At 49.3% G+C, this 20486-nt stretch overlaps 1 protein-coding gene and 1 long non-coding RNA gene across 2 annotated transcripts; one reads left to right on the top strand and one right to left on the bottom strand.

Moving 5' to 3' along the window:
- Nucleotides 1-4362: 4362 nt before the first annotated feature.
- On the bottom strand, nucleotides 4363-16915 carry LOC311585695 (fatty acid hydroxylase domain-containing protein 2-like). The gene is made up of 7 exons (XM_084761182.1): nucleotides 16718-16915; nucleotides 16515-16618; nucleotides 14823-14944; nucleotides 6205-6410; nucleotides 5705-5810; nucleotides 5278-5444; nucleotides 4363-4450 (listed from the first exon to the last, which is right to left on the bottom strand). Exons 1-7 carry the CDS (start codon nucleotides 16786-16788, stop codon nucleotides 4384-4386), a joined length of 843 nt encoding a protein of 280 aa, XP_084617308.1. The 5' UTR covers nucleotides 16789-16915; the 3' UTR covers nucleotides 4363-4383.
- A 91-nt stretch (nucleotides 16916-17006) lies between these two features.
- On the top strand, nucleotides 17007-19019 carry LOC311586377. The gene is made up of 3 exons (XR_014775516.1): nucleotides 17007-17135; nucleotides 17369-17585; nucleotides 18297-19019. It is a non-coding gene; the product is annotated as an uncharacterized lncRNA (long non-coding RNA).
- Nucleotides 19020-20486: the final 1467 nt, after the last annotated feature.

Raw genomic sequence — 20486 nt, 5'->3', positions numbered from 1 at the left:
CTTAATCCATAGGAAGTGCTGCCTTTCCCCCTCCTTAGAATTTTTCTTCTCTCCTGTTTTTGTAAATAATTTACTATTAAAAGTTGCCTTATTGTGGAGTGGGAACCTGAACTAATGCCCAAATGCCCGTTTTCCTTGAGCCTCCACCTGACTGGGAGGCCCCTGGGCTTGGACTCACTAGAATTTTCTTCGGAACTGAGTTGTACAGACAGGACCTCTCGCCTGGAGGCCAGAGAGTAGGGGCAGCCCTATTAGAGCTGTTGCATCTTCTGAAGCTGATGTCCTGTGTTTGCACACTGCTGCCACTGTCCTTGTTCTGCTTGCTGTCGCCTCATCAGGCCTGCCTGGCCCTAGGAAGACCAAGATCAAGTGTGCTTCAGACCAGTGTAAACAGAGTGGGTCTTGTCTGGTCCACCCTTGTCCTCAGCCTGTGTGTCTCCTCAAGCCCTGAACAAGGGGAGAACACCCACGGATGACCTCAGCTTAGATCTGTGTCTGACCTTAAAGACCTTTGACCTCCAGGAGGTTTGTATCTCAAGGTGTAGAAAGGTGCCATTCTCCAAGGGTTTGGTGTGGGCTGCCCATCTTAATACCCTCACCCCCTACAGGCCATCTCTGCCCACCCTCTCTGCCACCCTGCCTGGGATCACAGGGTGACAGGAACCCAGGGCTGGGGGATTCTGCCGTTTGGTGAAGCCCCGTGGCAGGAAGGTATATGTGGACATAGAGTATACCTGACTTCTCTTCTTCAGCCACCGACTGCCCAGGCTGCCCTGTGAGAGCCAGAGGAGTGGATGGAGGCTGCTGTGATCAGGAGCTGGGGAGGGTGATGGACTGAGCACACAGACTGGGGAGACTGCATGCTCACCCCACATGGGACCCGGGCAGCACTGGAAGGGTGTGGTTGCTCAGTTACTGAGGCTTGTGTGGCCCTCCTCATCATCACTGAGTTCCTCTGTTGTCCCAAAGGCTGGGACTAGGACACAGCATCCCAGGCTGGCAGGAGCTTGCTTTCTGTCTCTGGACACCTTGGATGAGCTCATGCTCTGCCCCACATGGTCCTCCCAGGGCTGAGTGTGTGGGAATCCTGTGTGAGTTCCCAGGACTCAGTTGTGTCCAAGGATATAGGAACAGGGTGTGCTGGTGGATTGGAGGCTTCTCCTGAGTCTGGTATCTGCCCCCACGGTGCACCCTTTCCAATAGTTGGCTCCTTCTCCTTCCCTTCCTGTCCCTGCTCAGCCCTATGCTGTATATCCCGCAGCACAGAACGTCAGGGCTTGGAGGCCCAGTGTCAGGGAAGGTGGTTCCTCTCTAGACTACCCAGGCTAGGTTTGCCATCCTCTCCCAGACCCTCCCAGGCCATCTGAGGGAGGAAGAGCCTTTGTGGTGGGAAGACGAGGCTATCATCTCAACACAGGCTGAGGAGGGGTGGGAGTGTGTGTCTGTCTGTCTGTCTATTTTTTTTGTGTGACATGTTAGGAGTTGACATTGCAGTGTAGTTTACATCTTCACCTTCTGAAGACACTTGAATTTAGGACCGATGTGTCTGTGACAAGTATGCCAGGAGTGGCTGGGGCCACCAGAGCAAGCTGCTTCCCCATCACCATCTTCCCATGGGATCCAAGACCTGAGACAGCCTGCCAAATGGAACCACCTTCATCCTCTGGCTGTGCCCACAAGGGGCAGACTGTGATTTGCCCTCCGAGCCTCAGAGTGAACTGGCTACACATGAGAAGGCTGCCTGGCCCTGCTCCAGCCTGCACCCCAGGTTCAGACAGAGGTGCTGAGCCCATGTCAAGCTGTTAAATGTTTCTGTTCTGTAGCTCTTTCCCACTCCCTTTTGATGACATTTACAAAAGAAAGCAAGCTGCTTGGAAGGCCTGGAAGTGAGGATAGAGCATGAAGTCAAGGCCAGTGTGTGTGTATGGGGGAGAACTAGAGGCTTGGACACCCTGGCCACCTGGGTGGGACCCCAGAGTATCTCTCTTATTAAAGGGCCCCTGGTTCTCCTCAGCCCCACCCTCTCCTCCAGCCATGGTGATGGCAGAGGCAGAAGAGAACTCTCGGCCCAGTTCTCACAGGAAAGGAAAACTCGGCGTGGGCTTTGCAGAGAAGGTTCCACCTTAGCGCTCATACCTTGTCTTTGCCATGTGCTAGGATATCACATTCAACAGGACAGACAATGTAAAATACTTGAATGAGCTTGTATCATACATTAATATTATTGAGAGTGTCTGCTTCCCAGGCTGAAGTGATTCATTCATTATTCTGGTCCTGCTCTAGTCCTTTGTAATTGGTGGTAATTAATATGCTTTTCTTTTTAGTACAAAAAAATGTATAAAAATAAAAACTTGAAAAGGCAAAACACTGACTGGTCTCCCATCTGATACACGGCTGTTGGGTGTGAGAGAGGAGGCTGGTGTGTGTCCCCAGACGGAGGAGCCCACACTCTGCATGTGGATAACTAACGCAGTCTTTGAGAGGAGGCTGCTCTGGCTCCTCTGCAGCTGTGTCAGGCAGGGCCCATGGTGCTGCTAGTGCATCCAGTGCTGGGCAGCCTGGACCCTCTTGGCTCTGCATCCTGGGAAGCTGGGGAAAGGGTGGAGATGGGTTTCCATTGCCCAGGGTACATATGAGCATTCCCTGTGCACTGTTGACTGTCCTCTAAGACCTGACTAGAGTTTCTTACTGTCAGATGGGTGGGTGATCACTGCCACCAGTGGCCTATATTCTGTAGGTGACCAGGTGTGCTGGACCCACGTCAGTGACATTCATTAGGAGTGGCTTGTCTGCTGGCTCCTCAGTTGTGTGGTCTTCGATCCCTAGTGTTGTGCAGTCAGGGGTGAGGTCGAAGGCACGACAACACAATCTGCTGTGTTAGATGGAGATTTTATTTGCATGCTTCTTTGCAATGTTTTTGTGGAGACATTAGGGTCTTCCTGATGTTTGGCCTCTGGAGACAAGCCTTGTTTGGTGACAGTCCCTCACAGAGTCTATTTTTCTGACTTCCTGTCCCTGCCACTTTCATTTCTCCAGATTCTCATAGGAGGAAGGCAATGGCTGGCCTGCAGTGATGGTGGTGGGGGTGGGGAAGTGGGTCGGTGCTTGAAGGAATCTAAGGCACAAGGTCAGAGGAGGCACGGACTGCAGGATGGTCTGTTTACAGTGGGCCAGTTTTCTGTGGGCCTCAGTGTTATAGGATGAATCCTGCCCTGTAGTTGGTTTTACACAGCTGGTCATGCACACTTTGAGGTTTTGCCTTTGTGTAGGATGCTCTGGGCTGGGCCTACACCATGAGCAGCTGGACTCCAGGACTGTGCTATTTCACTGGAGCTATAGGATGGTTGCCCTGACTAACCTAGAACTGAAAGTGTACAATCAGCACAGCTGTTATGGATGTTAGCAAATGGTGACTGTGGCAGCCTTCCAGAGCCAACCTAGGTGCCAAGGCCTTAGGATCTCAGGGTACTAACCATGTGCTGCCACAGTGCTGTCCTGGTAAAACTTTCCTGCGGTAGCCTATGGCTTCAGTGTTCCTGGGCCTGTTTGCCACTGATTTCCCATGTGAAGGAAGAAGGGCCTGCCTGCTCTTACTCCATGCTTCCCGGGGCTCAGTGTCGCAGGGAGAAGACTATGGTTTGGGTTTAGAGAGCAACTGACCTGAGTCCCCCTCAACATGGACAGCCCCTGGAGCTCAGCCCTAGTGTGCACTCAGGCTAAGGCACAGGAGCTGGGGAGCCTGTTAATTGAGAAGCTCCTGTGGGCTGTCCTAGCTCCTTCTGAGGGACTTGTGTTGTGGAGGGCAAAAGTAACCCAGGCTTTCTTGGAGGAAACAGGGACTACATCTAGCATGTCCACACCTCTGACCTGTGATTACCTCAGGTTCCCTGGCTTTAGGTGTGAAAAAAGTATTGGAGCCAGAACTCCCCCAGTCCCACTGCCACCACATTCTCTATCCCACCGAGGCCACAGGGGAGCTGTGTGGGGATTGGAAGAGAGGACTAGGGGATTCTCCCAGGCTCTCTGTGACTTTTCTCCCCTGCCTGTGCTCCAGAAAAATAGCTAGTTGCTTTTCCCTAAGTGAGTTCCTAGTTCTAAGTGACATGGGAAGTGGTTTGGAGGAAGCCCTGACGCTATCACGGCTTTGTCCTGGCAGAAAGCCTGCCTTCCCTCCACCCTAATGGGACAGCCCTTAGAGTATGGTGGTCAAAGGAGACCAGCTGCTGAGGGTGGCCTGGCCCCAGGCAGTCACCACATCTTACTTCTGAGGGAACAGCCCAGATGGTCCAAGGAGACTCTCTATCTTCTTTGGAGGATCAGGAATGCTCTCTGAGAGTGGGGTGAAGCCCAGCAGGATGACGATCTCTCATAGGCCTTGCTCTTCTAAAACATGACGTCAGTCCCGTGTAGGTGGTCCAGCAACCCCAGGAACCCATAGCACTGATTGAACCTGAAGGGGGGAAAAAGTAATGCCTAGCTAACACTGGTGGGAAGTTGTGCGCCTCCCAGCCCTCCTCTCTCCTATGTAACTCTACCATGTGGCTGCTGAGCTCTCACTGTGTAGACCAGGCTGGCCTGGAACTCTCTTCACTGTAGCCCAGGCTAACCTCACACTGAGTCCTGGAATTAAAGGCCTGCTAGCATGCCCAGCTGTAGCAATCCCCTTTTCACACTGCTGAACCCTCTCTGGGTCCTACCTACTCCATCATACTGTGTTCTGGAGTGCAGAAGTTAGCACTTCATGCAGACCAAGGCTTGCTCAGGTAGGCTGAGGGGCGCCCCGCATCAGAACATCTTGGAAGACATTAGGAGGCAGATCCTTGTGACATGCTCCACAGGTACTTTGACTTGTCTGTTTGGAGGGGACCCATTAATAACTGTTCTGATGTGTCTGATGACCAAGGAATAGCCTGGGGTGAGGTAAGTTATGTTGTTGAGTCTCAATCCCAGCAGTTTAGAGTTTGAGGCCAGCCTGGTCTATATAATTTCCAGGACAGCCAGGGCCACATAGAGAAAAGTTGTCACAAAACAAAGAATATAGCCCACAGTGTGTGGGCTTTTTCTGCACATGGATCTGAGGAGATGATTTAAGGGTCACGAGATTCAGCAGTCCTAGAACCCAAATTAAAATTTCCAGCTGCAGGAAGAACATGGTGTCAGACAAAAAGGAGATCAAAGTGGCCCTGTCTACTCAGTATCTTTCCCAGCTGGTTCCCACAGTCAGATGGAGGCACCACTGTCCCATGAAGCACTTGAGCGAGGGTGCAGTTGGCTTACTTGAGATGGTGGTAGTCATGGAACTCAGGTGAAGGCAGGAAGGGCAAGTGGTACCCACAGTGGATGGTAACACTGACAATGACAGATAGGGAAAGCCACACAGTGATGGACGACAAATGAGAGCCCATTGCCAGAGGACCCACCATAATTGGCAACATGTTGGAAGCCTGCAAAGGAAAGGATGATTCAGGAGATGGAGGGACCCAGCTGGGTGTTCACTCTGCCCTTCATGGCTGTATTTGGGACACACTGACTTAGCTTCAGCTTCCTCTGCAGCAGAGTCAGTTTGTAAAAGATTGTTGGAAAGAATAAGATGATGTACACTAGGGACCTGCTACAGCCAAGACCTGGCAGAGTTGGTTGTGAGGAGAAAGCAGAGCAGGCAACCAGCAGCCTCAGCTTCTGTACTTAAGGGGCTGTTACTTACCATGTGTTCTATAGGGTGGGCATACATTGAGATCACACCAATGGGTGCTGTCCACTCATGATGTTTCTTGTGTATTTTCTTATACAACGTGGGGTGGTGAAGGAGCCTGGAAAGATAATTCATAAATAGTAACTGCCAACGCCCACTTCCCTCCATCCCAAGCAGATCATCAGAAAGTCAAGGTGGGAACGTGGTCCCCATCTGAGGAACAGGCATCTGTAGTCTGCGGATGATAAGTCTGGGTTCCGTTGTCTCCAACCCCAGCAGAGAAGTAAACTGAGACCCAGAAAGGAATAACAGGAGCTAGAAGGGGGCTGACCCACTCTCCCATGCAAATAGGGAAACCACTTCTTCCCTGGGCGTCATGTCAAGTTGGAGAATCAGTTGTGTCTCTGGTGCTTGTTGGTAGGGCCTGAGAATAGAGACCACAGCTCAGTGGCCTCTTGTGACCAGGGAGTTGTCCCAGGAGGAGGCCATAAACATGCAAGGAAGGAGCTCACCGGTGTGAGTAGTAGAACAAGATTTCCTCCACAAGGGTGAAAAGGGCCATTTCCATGAGGAACCAGTGGAAGGTGGGCAGTTCTCGGGAGCAGGGGTCTCCCCTCCACTTCAAGAAAATGTAGGAGATGGCCAGCATGGGGAGAGAGATCATGGTCTGGTTGAAAATAACAGTGGGGATAGCTTGACGCAGCTTCACGGGGTCTACCTGCCAGGACACAGAAGGAACAGGGAGAGGGACATGAGAAGTAGGTCTCTACCTCACCTGCTCAGCGTGTGCTTCTGGGAGTGACTGAGGTCTCCACAGTCTGAGGCTGGCCATGGTGAACAGTACTGTCCTGTCCTGACATGGCAGTGTCCCATCCCCCTCCCTCCCTGCCCCCCGCCCCCGCCCCCAGAGAATAGGCTCTGTAGACTAGGGCCTGTCACTGCTAAGTTCTGGTTCACACAACACCCTGTCCTCTACAGGGATAAAGAAGCAAATCCCAGTTAAACACAGCAAGGGATAAGCAGCGATGGTCACTTGATGAAGGAATCCAGAAGAGTCTGAGTGACTGAGAGCAGGCTGGCCTTCTGTAGCCTTACAAAGAGAACAACACATCTGCACGGATGGAAGCGGCAGGGGCAGGCCCCCAACCTCCTTCAGCTCCCTCAGCTTGGGGCCAATCCAGTGAGGCTGAGCAGATGAGGATGGAAGCTTTGGATTGTGAACCTTAGAGCTGGCAGCCTCCACCCAGTGCCCTCATGGCTCCTGGGTACCTGCTGGGAATGTATGTCTAAATGTATTTCTCTAAGTACTTGCCTCCTGTTTCTGGCTGCCTCAGACTTACCTAGCCTAGCTTGCCCTAGGCCACCTGTGGAGAAGCCTTCCTGACCAACTTTTAAGACTGACACTGAGCCATCTGAATCCTAACCTTGGGCCCCCTAGACTACTCAGGCACTGAGTTTCCTGTCCCTGCTGCCTGCCTGCACTTGAGAATGGTCTGGCAGGTAACCAGGGTTTTTTTGTTTTTGTTTTTATTTTTTTAAAGAAAGAGGTGGCTACATTGCATGGTTCATTAGAGGTGGTGAGAAAAGAGATGACATCCCTTGGGGTGCACTTGAGGGCATCCAGATGGCTTATCACCACTCCCTGCTTCATGATCAGCTTCTGCATCCCGCACTGTTCCAAAGCGACCCAGACCATTTCAGGGGTGCTTGAGGACTGCTTGTTCTCTTCCATTTAAAATATTCTTACACATGGCATGGCCAGGTGACCACTAGCTTCCTGCTGCTGCCCTGGCTCCTCAGCCTTCCCAGCACAGGTAAGCAGGAGACTCACTGAAGAATCATGCTCTGCCCCTACTCCATAAGCCCCGCCTGTCCAAACCATGTTTAACTTTGTTTTCTAAAGATGTTGTTATTAATCATACATAAAACTGTTCTTCTCTCTGTGCTTGTGTTTTTAAGGCTCCAACTTAACATGAATAAAACTTAAGGTCTTAGTCTTTAAGTATTGAGATAAACTATAATCAAAGTTTGTCTATCTAAATAATTTTTTTTGTTTTTTGTTTTGTTTTTGTTTTTGTTTTTTTGAGATAGCTTCTCTGAGTACCCTTGGCTTCCTGGACTTGCTTTGTAGACCAGATGGTCTCGAACTCATATGGATCTGCTTGCCTCTGCCTCCTGAGTGCTGGGATTAAAGGCGTGTGCCACTATGCTCAGTTTATCTAGATTATCTTAGAATACACAACTACAGTCTTGCTGCCATCTTAATTAAAAGGCTGAGGACGTTTACTCAACCCCCATATAGGAACTGGTAAAATCTTTAAAACCCAAGAGGAGCCTTCCCGACATGCTCAGCTCCAACAACTAGCCTTAGCCACTATCCCTGAAGAGAAAAAAATAGAGGTCTACAATACCCCCTCCCACTTGGGTCCAGCCTGAGCCAGCTCTGCCAGGGGCCTGTTTCAGATACAGCCAAAAAGGAGAGACTGGTCTCACAGCTGCTTACATGCAGAATGGGACACTGGTCCCATAGCCTATCCCTGTTGGCAAATTGGCCTATGGATGTCCAAATGCTCACATGCAGACTTGTCCTCTGTGTCAAGCCACTGGAGGCCCAACCAGCACAGGAGCTTTAGACACTTCCAGCCTTCAAGCTCCTTGACCAGGTGGAGTACAGGTGGCTCTCACATTCAGCAGCCTCACCAAACTCAGGGCAATGCTACAGGTCTGTTTTAACTTCATACTCCATTGTCTACATTGTCACATGGCCAGCTCCTCTCATGGGAGGCTTCAGATACCTTCCCAGCCCTCTTCCTATGCAGGAGACCAATCTGTCAGGTCTAGCTACAGTCTACCTTGTCACCATCCTTTTAGCTGAAGGACAATGGCTACTTGCAGCCGTTTCACCTATATCTTAAAGCTTCCAGAAAGACGTTTTATGAATGTTAGACGGTCTAGAAGGTATTTTAAGGTCGATACAAGCAAGTTATAAATATCTGAAGCCTAAGAAGGTGTCTTATGAATCCTAAAAGGTCTGGGAAAGTGTTTTATGTTGGTAAACGCAAGTTACGAGGGCCGACATATCTAAAAGGACGTTTTATTTCTTCCTGTTGTAATCCTGTTGCTATGCTATTGTTGTATTGACTGTTCAGAGTGTTGACACTGATCAACAGAGCTCTAATCTATTAGTCTAAGTAAAGAAAACATGCCACTGTACGATCCTATCATAGTTCCAAACTCAAAAATTTAAATTTCCTTTGGTCTGTCCTTTTCTTAAAAAGTCTCATTGTCCTTAAAGTATCCAGTCTTCTAAACAGAGGAAAGAAGCCTCTCGTTCGTAGTGTGTACTGATGCTAAAGTGAGCTTTCCCTTCTGCTCCACAGATTTCTGTTCTCCCCATGTTACTGTTTCACAGAGGTCAAAAAGGCTTCTGCCTTCCCTAAGTTCACCTTAGACTATTTGTACTTTTAACACAAAGTTCTTTTCCCAAGCCTCTGCTGTGCTGTGTGTCTACTGATGTTTCTTACAATGTGGGCACATGTCTAACAATGTGTATTTCACTGCAGATTTCAAACAAGCATGACACTAAGGTGTCTACATTTTATCTCCCTTTATGAACTAAAAAGGATTCTTGTGAGCTACAGAAAACCCGTCTCTCAGGTCAAATGGAGACCAGATAAGTTCTGTCTGTCAACGAACAGCCTAACTTTCTCACCTATCTCCTATCTCTGAGGGTGGGAGTCTCCTCCTTTCTGTGGTTTCGGGACTCCCCTAACTGCCCTATTGCTACATTCTTACACCCAACACCTGCCGATTGCTGAGTCTCCTCCTCTGGTTGATGCAAATGCTTCTTGTTATTCTTACTAACCTACATCCAAACCCTTCATCTAGAACCTTCTCCCTTGGGTGAGATCTCCCGCTGCCAGCGTGGTTCACCTCCCCACCCCCCCCCCACCCCTCACCCCCCCCCCACCCCCCGCCTCCCATTCAAAACCCTAGCGCTAGGTAACCATGTCTGCTCTGGAGCCATGCCCTTGTTCTCTGACCAGCACTGACGAGCTGCTGGAACCGTTGTACCAATCCCATCACGTTAAACCTTGTTCAGGGGACGCCCTGACAAGTCACTGACTTCTACTGTCCCCATGAGGGACGGTCCATTCGCTGCTTCTCCGGGCTCCTCTGGGACGCCTCCTGAGAATTTCAAATCCCTACACCCACATTAAGGGATGCTAAGCTTACATGCCTCAGCAGCCAAACTTGGACTGACTCAGAACTGAACCATTTCAGTTATTGCCAGCAATCGAATAAAATGGAAGGAAATTCCCTACAGCCAAACCTTTTCTTTGCTCTCCCCCAAATTTCAAGCATTGTCAGCAATGTCTCTTTCCTTATTTTCAAGACTTTTCTCTTTGCTCTCTCAAGAGTTTCAAATGTACACCTGCAGGGAATTTTCTCCCTAACTTACTAACTTTGTCTTCTGCCCACATATTTGTTCCAGAATCCTGCCAGACTTCCTACATCCGGGACATCAGCAAAGCAGCTACCCACAGTGCTCCAGTCCAACCTCACAGATCCTGTCAGCTGGACCTGCATTGCCCCTCCTAGCTGCAGATGTTCTCAGACCCTGGACAGCAAATGCAACAGCCTGTTCTTCCGGAACCTGGCCAACATTTCAGCCTTTTAAGTCCCCGATTGCCACCCTACTGTCAGCAGGAAGTAGTTTGCAAAAGGCTGAGATGGTGTGCTCCAGTCCCGGGACAAACAGCTCCAGGTTCTCCCAGCTCTCCCCTGTCCCGATCAGCTACGAGACATGGCTGACATAGCCTGCCCTCCACCTTGAACTTTCAGGGCACAACTTTTCCTTCCTCTTCACCATATAATCTGAACATTTTTGGCTATTGCTTTTTTCTTTCTCTCTTTTCCCCTTACATAGCAGCCAAAAGCTGCTTCCAATGAACCTGCATTTATATACTTTAACTTACCTTATAACCTTATATAAAAACAATCCAATGTTCCTTTTTTTTTTTTTTTTTTTTTTTTTTGGACAAGGTTTCCCTCTGTTATCTTGGCTGTCCTAGACTCACTTTTTAGACCAGGCTGGCCTTGAACTCATACCGATCTGCCTGCCTCTGCCTCCTGAGTGCTGGGGTTAAAGACATGCTTCATCACGCCCAGCACATTCCTTATTTTTTAATGAATTGGTTTGGTTTTTTTTTAAGGTTTATTTTTTACTTACTATTATGTATACAGTGCTCTCTCTGCATTACACCACAAGAGGGCACCAGATCACACTATAGATGTTTGTGAGCCACCATATGGTTGCTGGAAATTGAACTCAGGACCTCTGGAAGAGCAGACAGTGTTCTTAACCGCCGAGCCATCTCTCTAGCCCTTATTTCTTTCTTTTCTTTTCTTTTTCTTTTTCTTTTTTTTTTTTCATGACAGGGTTTCTTTGTAGCCTTGGCTATCCTGGACTCACTTTGTAGGCCAGGCTGGCCTCGAACTCACAGCGATCCGCCCGCCTCTCTCTCCCTCTCTCTCTCTCTCTCTCTCTCTCTCTCTCTCTCTCTCTCTCTCTCTCTCTCTCGTACCCCCCCTTTCCTTCTCTCCCTGTGCTCACTTAATAAATCTCTGTTGTTGGGCATCTTATTTTCCTATTTTATAAATCATAATGGCAGGAACAGGAAGGAGGAAGCAGCCTAGTGGGGAAGAGACTGGAAACAGTAGTCCTCCAACGTCTCAAACACGGAACAGTTCAGGAGGAAGCTATAGCTTGTAGAGTATATATTTTTCTCTCTCTGTCTCTCTATTTTTTTTAATACAGGTCTCTCTGTGTAGCCTTGGCTGTCCTGGACTCACTTTGTAGACCAGGCTGGCCTCAAACTCACAGTGATCCTCCTGCCTCTGCCTGCCGAGTACAGGAATTAAGGGAATGTGCCAAAACAACCAGTCCACTTGTAGAGTATTTCAGTGGATGAAATGTATAGATGAGTCTCATATAATTGTCTCACATTTCTTCTGTCTGTCTGTCTAAAGCTTCCTGGCTGTGAAATTCATGGAAAAAGACAGCCGAGAGCAAGGACAGAGGCTGTATATACCACCCTGAGAGGCTGCATAGATGCTGCAGAGACAAGACAGACAGCTCAGAGAGACAGCCAGACTGCAGAGATGACTCAGTCAGAGAGCTCTGCCTCAAGGGGGAACAAATGGGTGGCAGTGTGTACCTGTGTTAAGTGGGCCAAGGGATGGTTTTGGTTTTGGTTTTTGAAACAGTCTTGGGGACTGGAGAGATGACTCAGTGGTTAAGAGCACTGGCTGGTTTTCCAGAGGCCCCTGAATGCACGTGATAGGTCACAACAGTGAGTCTGACATCCTCTTCTGGACTCTGTGGGTGCTACTGCATGTATGTTAAACACGGACACACATGCAGGAAAAACACCCATACACATAAAGGAAGTAATTGAAACAGTCTCCTGTAGCCCTTTTGAATGATCCTCCTGCCTCCGTCTCAGATGCTGGGAGTCCAGGTGTGTGCTGCCACAGCCAGGCAAAGATTGTGTGATAATCTTTAGAGATGGAACAGTTAGAGCATTTATGTGATAATGTAAAGAGAAATGAGCCAGGTTGAGAGAAAGTCAGAATGTTAGGAAAGAGGGAAGAATGCTGAAGCCATTTCCTGGAGCCAAAAAAACAGGAATCAGGAGAGGTGACAGTCACAGCCCAGGACAGAACCATGGAGAAGGGGTCCTGGCTTTCATTTCCTCAGTGTGGTGGAGGCCAGGCTAGGAAGGAGCTGCTGAGAGAGGAGAGGTGTGCAGAGGCAAGGAGGAGGAGGGAGGGTGGCTTGAGGTTAGGCCTGGACCCAAGGAATGGCAGCAGCCAACAGCTCCCACTGCAGTCAGCTCAGGGATCCTGCTAAAGTCAGCACCTTCTCCAGCTATTGAGGGAGGACATGGTCCAAGGTCCTTCCTGTGGCCTCAGACAGAGCTTTGGAGCTGAGAGGCCCCAGGAGGGGCTGGGACGTGGCTGCATGGGTAGAGTGTGGTCTTGGTATTCTTGGAGCCCTGGGTGTGATCCCCAACTGCACATGCCGAGTGTGAAGTCGAGGTAGGAAGATCAGAAGTTCAAGGTCATCCTCACTACATAGCATTAGGAGGCCGTCCTTGGCTACATGGTACAATGTTTAGGGTGCAGGACGATGTCGTGGTACAGTCCTTTAATCCCAGTACTCTGGAGGATCTCTATGAGTTAGAGGCCAGCCTGGTCTACAAAGAGAGTTCCAGGACAGCCAAAGCTATACAGAGAAAGTCTATCTCAAAAAACAAAAACATGCCGGGCATGGTGACACATGCCTTTAATTCCACCACTCAGGAGGCAGAGGCAGGAGGATCACTGCGAGTTTGAGGCCAGCCTGGTCTACAAAGCAAGTCTAGGACTGCCAGCACTACACAGAGAAACCCTATCTCAAAAAACACAAAAAGAAGTTCTAGCCTATCCCATGTCCTGCTCAGGGACCATGGCAATCACAGCACTGCTTAGCCTTGAAGAAGAAAGCATTAAGTTAATGATAGCTGGTTCAGAGACAGCAAGCCTACAGATGAACACGCCTTACAGGCCAAATAGTGACACAAAGGCCTTAATCTGTTCCTCCAGAGTGGGCTGGAGGAAATCCAACTCTGGTAGCTGTTATCTCTGGATGAGACCATTTAAGATGCCTTCATCAGGACTCCTTTTTCCCATCATGCCTTTGGTGCTAGGCTGGGCACACTAGAGTGCCTTGATAGAGAGATGACTCATGTAGTCACTGGGCAGGCTAGTGCTTGTTGTCAGGACAGGGTTTGCGTGGGGCTGTGGTTCGGCTCCTTTAAAAACCACTCTGCCCTGAGGGTTAACAGAAGGTTGTCTCTGCAGGTTTTCAGAGCACAAGAAAGGCAGGTGCAGGCTACAGGGTGGTGGTTCATCCCCTACAGTGGGCAAGCAGGGCTGCTTAGCAGCTGCATGGGGTGATTAAGGAGGCTTTTTTTTTTTTTAAACTTTTTTGAGACAGGGTTTCTCTGTGTAACAGCCCTGGCTGTCCTGGATTCCTCTTGCAGACCAGATTATGTTCTCTTTTAACTCACAAGGATCTACCTTCCTCTGCCTCCTGAGTGCAGGGATTGAAGGCCTGAACCACCAAGGTCAGCCTAAGAAGGCTCTCCTTCAATCTTAGCACATGAAAAGTAATCCCAGCACTCGGGAGGCAGAGGCTGGTGGATCACTGTGAGTTCGAGGCCAGCCTGGTCTACAAAGCAAGTCCAGGACAGCCAAGGCTACACAGAGAGACCCTGTCTCAGAAAAAAAAAAAAAAGAAAAGCAGAGGCAGGCTGATCTCTGTGAGTTCAAACCCACAAGTCCAGGGCAGCCAAGGCTACACAGAGAGACCCTGTCTCCAAAAGCCAAAAGCAAGTAGGCAAACACCCAAACAAACAAAAAACCAACAAAAGAGTGCTGCAGCCATGTCTGTGACAGGCTGAGGCAGTCCTTTCTCCTCCTGATATGTTGAGCACAGTGTCACCGGCCAGCGTGGGGTGGGAATCAGCTGACCAGCACTTTGGTCTAGACAGGCCACTGGCTGAGTGGCCTTCCCTTTTACTTTATTTTTAATTGTTGGTGTGTGTGTGTGTGTGTGTGTGTGTGTGTGTGTGTGTGTGTGTGTGTGTGTGTGTGTTTAGGTGCCTTGTGCCCTGGTGTGCATCTGGGGTCAGAGTAAATGGTGTTGGTTCTCTTCTTCCCCTGTGTGGGGTCCAGGGACCAGACTCAGGTCTTCAGGCTTGGCAGCCATGCCCTTACTTGCTGAACCATCTCACTGACAGGATCTCCTGGAACCTAAGTTACCTTCAAACTTCCTGTGTAGCCAAGGATGACCTTGAATTTCTAATCCTCCTGCCTCCATTTCTTGAATGCTTAGATTATAGCTGTGCAGCCCCATATGTGTCTTAGTAATGGCACCCAGGGCTTCTTTTGAGCTAAACAAGCACTGTATGAACCAAGGATACCCAGCACCTTCTGGATTCAGGTCCCCTCAAGTGTAAGATTTGGCTTGCCTGACTTTGGTCCCTGCATTCCCAGCAGGAAGAGCTGCAATGCCCCTTACCGGTTCATTCTTGCCAAGTTGGATGCGGTAGCAGGAGATGGAAGAGGGCTTCCCTGTTGTGTCCACCAGCAGCAGAAGGCCATTGAAAACCCAGAAGCACAGCCCAGGTACGAGGCCAGCACCTGAGGCAGAGAGCAGAGCATCCCAGGGACACAGTGGCTCACCAGGAAGTGAATGAACAAGTGCAAGGATCTGTCCCCTGCCTGGGGCCTCACTGCTCCTGTCCTAGCCTCTGTCTCTCCCTGTCTTCTCCACAGTGTGTGTGTGTGTGTGTGTGTGTGTGTGTGTGTGTGTGTGTGTGTGTTTTCTGGCTGGGAATCACTGCATAGTCCTGCCTGACTATGTAGACCAGGCTGCCTTGAACTCCCAGTAGATTTTCCCCTGCCTCTCAAATACTGTGATTAAAGGTGGCTGTCCTGGACTCACTTTATACATCAGGCTGGCCTCAAACTCACATCAATCTGACAGCCTATGTCTCAGTGATGCTGGGATTAAAGACATGTGCCATCACACCTAGCCCTGGCTGTGGGTTTTGTTTTTGTTTTTACTTGTTTTGAAACAGGATAGCCGGGGCTAAACAGAGAAACCCAGTCTTAAAAAAAAAAGGGGGGGGGATTGAAATTTTAAAAATACATATAATAATCACAAGAAAATTTGGGGTAGAGAGAGAGGGCTCAGCGGTTAAGAGCACTGGCGGCTCTTCCAGAGAGCTGGGGTTTCATTTTCAGACCCCACATGGTGCTTCACAATCATTTGTAACTCTAGTTCCAGGGAAACCAACACCCTGTCCTGAGCTCCCAGCTCCTGCACGAACATGGTACATGGACGTACACTCAGGCACACGTACACACACAGAGTAAATGAATAGTACCTTTGACTCCAAGGAAACATTCAGAGCAGCTAAATGTCTGTTAACAGGAACTGAAGAGTCTTTCAGGTCACAGAACAGCCCTGGCACATGAGCTATTAAGGCCTTGCTCCATATTGGCAAGATGGTTCCAAGTACCCAGGAGGCAGAGGCAGGCAGATCCCTGTGAGTGAGAGGCCAGCCTGGTCTATAAAGCAAGTCCAGGACAGCCAAGGCTACACAGAGAAACCATTTCTTAAAACACAAACAAACACAAAACAGAAACAAAATGGCAGATTGGGCAGTGGTAGTACATACCTTTAATCCCAGCAATCCCGGAGGCAGAGGCAGGTGACTCCAAGGCCAGCCTGGTCCACAGCGAGAGACCAGGACAGCCAAGGCTACATAAAGAGATCTTGTCTGAAAAACAAAACAAGACAAACAAACAAACAAACAAACCAACCAAAAAACCAAAAAACCAAAAAACCCCCAAACCACCAACAACAGAAGAGCAGATTGGGCCCATAAGATAGAGCAGCAGGTGAAGGCCCTTGCAGCCAAGCTTGACAGCCTGAGTTCAATCCCCAGGCCCACATTCTGGAAGAAGAGGACCCACTTCAGCAAGGTGTCCTCTGACCTCCACATGCATGCTATGGCGAGCTCATGCCCCCTTCACATGCACATGGAGTCAATCTACTACTACTACTACTAGTAATAATAATAATAATAATAATAATAATAATAATAATAATAACAACAACAACAAAAATGGTGATGATGATGATGAGTAGTGTAGGAAAAGAACAAATGTGGAGCCCCACACAGCCCTCTGTCAGGAATCTCACCTATAAGGAACAGGATCCACTCATTGCCTTCAAATGTAGACAGCAGTTTCTCCCACTGGGTCTGCCAAAAGTGGCCAGAAGCACCCCAAAATGTCTGAAGATGCCTTGGAAGGAAAACCATTCTAGTTTCTGGGAGAAAGCTGGGAAGCCAGCCCTTTCTTGCTGTGCCTCTCACCCCTGAGGTCTGAAGGGAGCACACTCACCATGTGACTGAGTTCCAGAAGGCCCCAAGCAAGAGCAGCCCAGAGCCCAGGATGAGAGCTGTCCTCCTCATGGAGCCCCAGATGTGTCCCTCCTGCAGGAGTTGGGAGTGTCAGGCCTGTCAGGTTCCTGCTGGGAGCCAGCTGCTGACCTACCCCACAGTTGTGGAAGGCCCTTCCTTCCAAAGGTTCCTGGCTGTATTTGAGTGTACAGAATCTAGGCTGGGGGAGGGAAGAGGATTGCCCCAACTCCAGCAAACTGGTCTAGCAACATTGCTGCCCAGATCTGCATAGGAAAGGCTTTTCCCAGCTGTGTGTGTCATCAGTCCTCATGGCAAAGGGTTCTTCAGCACCCAGTGTGTCCTCTTCAGCACTCAGTGTGTCCTGTAATCCACTTCTTCATCATCACAATTACAGTCAGGTATGGTGGGGGTACAGAACTGTAATCCCAGGTCTTGAGGGGTGGAGGCAGGAAGATCAGGGGTTCAAAGTCAGCCTGGGCTATTTGAACCCTGTCTCAAAGAGAGTCCGCTGACCAGCACGGGATGGTGGTTCTTACACATTCTCCAAAACATTTGTTGGAGGTTGGTCTGATGTATTATGGTGCTAATTACTGTTTGCTGTCTCTGTGTTCCACCTTGTACCTTGCCTAAGAGGATGCCAAACAAAAGGCCATCACAGCTCTGGCTTTGAGGCCAACCTGGTCTGCAAAGCGAATCCAGGACTGCCAAGATAACACTGAGAAACTCTGTCCCAAAAAACTTTAGAAGGAGAAGAAGAAGGAGAAGAAGAAGAAGAAGAAGAAGAAGAAGAAGAAGAAGAAGAAGAAGAAGAAGAAGAAGAAGACTGCCATAGGTCAGGTGGAAGAGAAGTAAGTTTTATCCAGCGAGGATAGAGATCTGGCCCTGCTGATGATAAGTAGCAAGTATTTGGGATTATGGATGGGAAGTAGCTTGATAGAAATTATTAGAGGCAGATGGCATGGCATTAGGGTAGGTTTCCCATACCTGCCCTACTGTGGGAAATCGTTTATGGGGTTAATATCTGCCCTGCCCCAGGTTAACTAAGGCTATTTTATTTATTTATTTATTTTTATTTTTATTTTTTGTTTTTTTCTAAGGCTATTTTAAAATACAACAGTTGTCTGTGTCTTGACTGATTGCTAGTTGGTTAGAGAATACCACCCTAATAATAATTATAAGCTTTGTAATAAACATTATTAGGCCATAGTGCTAGATTGACCACAGCATTCTCTAAATAGAAGCCATAGAAGGCACCAAGACCAAATTGCAACCCCCCTCCCCCTCCGGTGAGCACCTGGGCTCACTTCAGCTAATGAATGTTGGCTTTCTTTCTTAACAATTAGACTTTATTACACAACCCAGCTATCCTATGCAAGAGGGAAAAAGGTTAAAGGGAAACACGAGTAAACCTTCCGGTATCTGTTCCACGGGACAGATCCCTAGGTGTCTCTGGCCTGCATGCTGGTCCAGCCTGTACTCTGGTCATCTCCCAATCCAGGTGCTCGGGCTCTGAATGTTGCAGCCTTTTCGGGACCTCTCTGCTTGCTGTCTCTCTCTAGGGCGCAGAGGCCGGTCTCCCCCCAGGAATCCTCCTCCCATCGGTGTTTGATGTTCAATTAGAAACAGAATCGCCTGGCTGGAGTCTCGATTCCATTTCCTGAATTCAGGACCCATGATGGTTCTTCCCAGTCTTCAACAGTGTCCACCTCAGTGGGGTATCGATGGTGTTTCCAAGCAGCTGAGCCTGAGGCAAGACACACGTAGACTGCCTTCACATGGGCTATTGTCTACACTCTTTCCACAAATGACTATGACAGGCATTTGATGGCGCAGGCCCGAGAGGCACTACTTTCTCTCAGGCTGGTAACCTGAGCAGTGTGTGGGTTCTGCTGGTCCATTCCCAGAAGCCTGAATCTTCACGTCAGCCCTCAGCCCTGTCCACTCTACCCAGCATCAAAAGCCGAAAGGCCCTTTTCATGGCCAGTGAAGGTACACACGTCCATCAGGACACTGGACTCAGGAAAGCCTCGCTCTCTCATCTCCCTGCCTTCTGACTAGATTTCCTCAGACCAATCAGATTTGTTCCTGTGCATGGGTGCATGGGTGCTTGGTGCATGAGCATGCCTGCACGTGCACACATGTGTCAGATGCCAGCCTTGAGTGCTGTTCTTCAGGAGCTGTCCATTTTGTCCTTTGAGACAGTCTCTAACTGGGACCTGAAGCTCACTGATGAGGCCATGTATGCTAGGTCTCTGACTATGTTTGCCTCCTGGAGCTGGGATTATGAGTACAGTGTGGTGCTGCACACATGAGATCCCAGCACGGGCAGGCAGATCACTGTGAGTTCAGGGCAGGCCTGGTCTACAAAACAGGTCCAGGACAATCAGGGCTACACAGAGAAACCCTGTCTCAAAAGACCAAAACAGACAGACAAAAACCAAGTACATGCTGTGGTACCCAGCTTTGGTACCCAGTTCCATCCCCCTTCTATGGATGGAACTCAGGTCTTTGTGTTTACATGGCGAGTGTTTTATTGAGCAAACCATCGCCCCAGCCCAGAGAGGCTGCTTACACCAGAAGAGCCTATTGAAAGGTGATTCATTTTCTTTTTTCACTGACCTTTCCATTCTTGGGAAAACAGATAAAAGAAAAAAGAAAAAGAAAAACAAGAAGGAGGAAGAGGAGGAAGAAGAGGAAAAGAAGAAGAAGAAGAACAAGAAGAAGAAGAAGAAGAAGAAGAAGAAGAAGAAGAAGAAGAAGAAGAAGAAAAAGAAGAAGAAGAAACAGACAAAATCAACCACTGAAAATTAGGAAAAAATTTCAGAACCCACCTAATCCATAGAAAGTGCTGTTTTTTCCCCCTCCTTAGAATTTTTCTTCTCTTCTGTTTTTGGAAATAATATTTTTTTTAAAAGTTGCCTTATTGTGGAGTGGGAACCTGAACTAATGCCGAAATGCCCGTTTTCCTTGAGTCTCCACCTGACTGGGAGGCCCCTGGGCTTGGACTCATTAAAATTTTCATCAGGACTGAGTTGCTCGGACAGGCCCTCTTGCATGGAGGCCAGAGAGTAGGGGCAGCCCTGTCAGAGCTGTTGCATCTTCTGAAGCTGATGTCCTGTGTCTGCACTCTGCTACCACTTTCCTTCTGCTTGCTGTCGCCTCACCAGGCCCACCCTGCCTTTGGAAGACCAAGGCCTAGTTTGCTTCAGACTGGTGTAAACAGAGTGGATTTTGTCTGGTCCACCCTTGTCCTCAGCCTGTGTGTCTCCTCAAGCCCTGAACAAGGGGTGAACACCCACGGACGGCCTCAGCTTAGATCTGTGTCTGACCTTAAAGACCTTTGACCTCAAGGAGGTTTGTATCCCAAGGTGGAGAAAGGTGCCATTCTCCAAGGGTTTGGTGTGGGCTGCCCATCTTAATACCCTCACCTCCTACAGGCCATCTCTGCCCTCTGCCTCTCTGCCACCCTGCCTGGGATCACGGGGTGACAGGAACCCAGGGCTGGGGGATTCTGCCGGTTGGTGAAGCCCCGTGGCAGGAAGGTAAATGTGGACATAGAGTATACCTGACTTCTCTTCTTCAGCCACCGACTGCCCAGGCTGCCCGGTGAGAGCCAGAGGAGTGGATGGAGGCTGCTGTGATCAGGAGCTGGGGAGGGTGATGGACTGAGCACACAGACTGGGGAGACTGCATGCTCACCCCACATGGGACCCGGGCAGCACAGGGAGGGTGTGGTCTTTTTGCTCAGT

Source organism: Acomys minous, assembly GCF_964271855.1.
Source record: "Acomys minous genome assembly, chromosome: 16".
NCBI lineage: Eukaryota > Metazoa > Chordata > Mammalia > Rodentia > Muridae > Acomys > Acomys minous.
The sequence above is the reverse complement of the archived record's forward strand: the minus strand, read 5'-3'. Positions and strand labels throughout refer to the sequence as shown.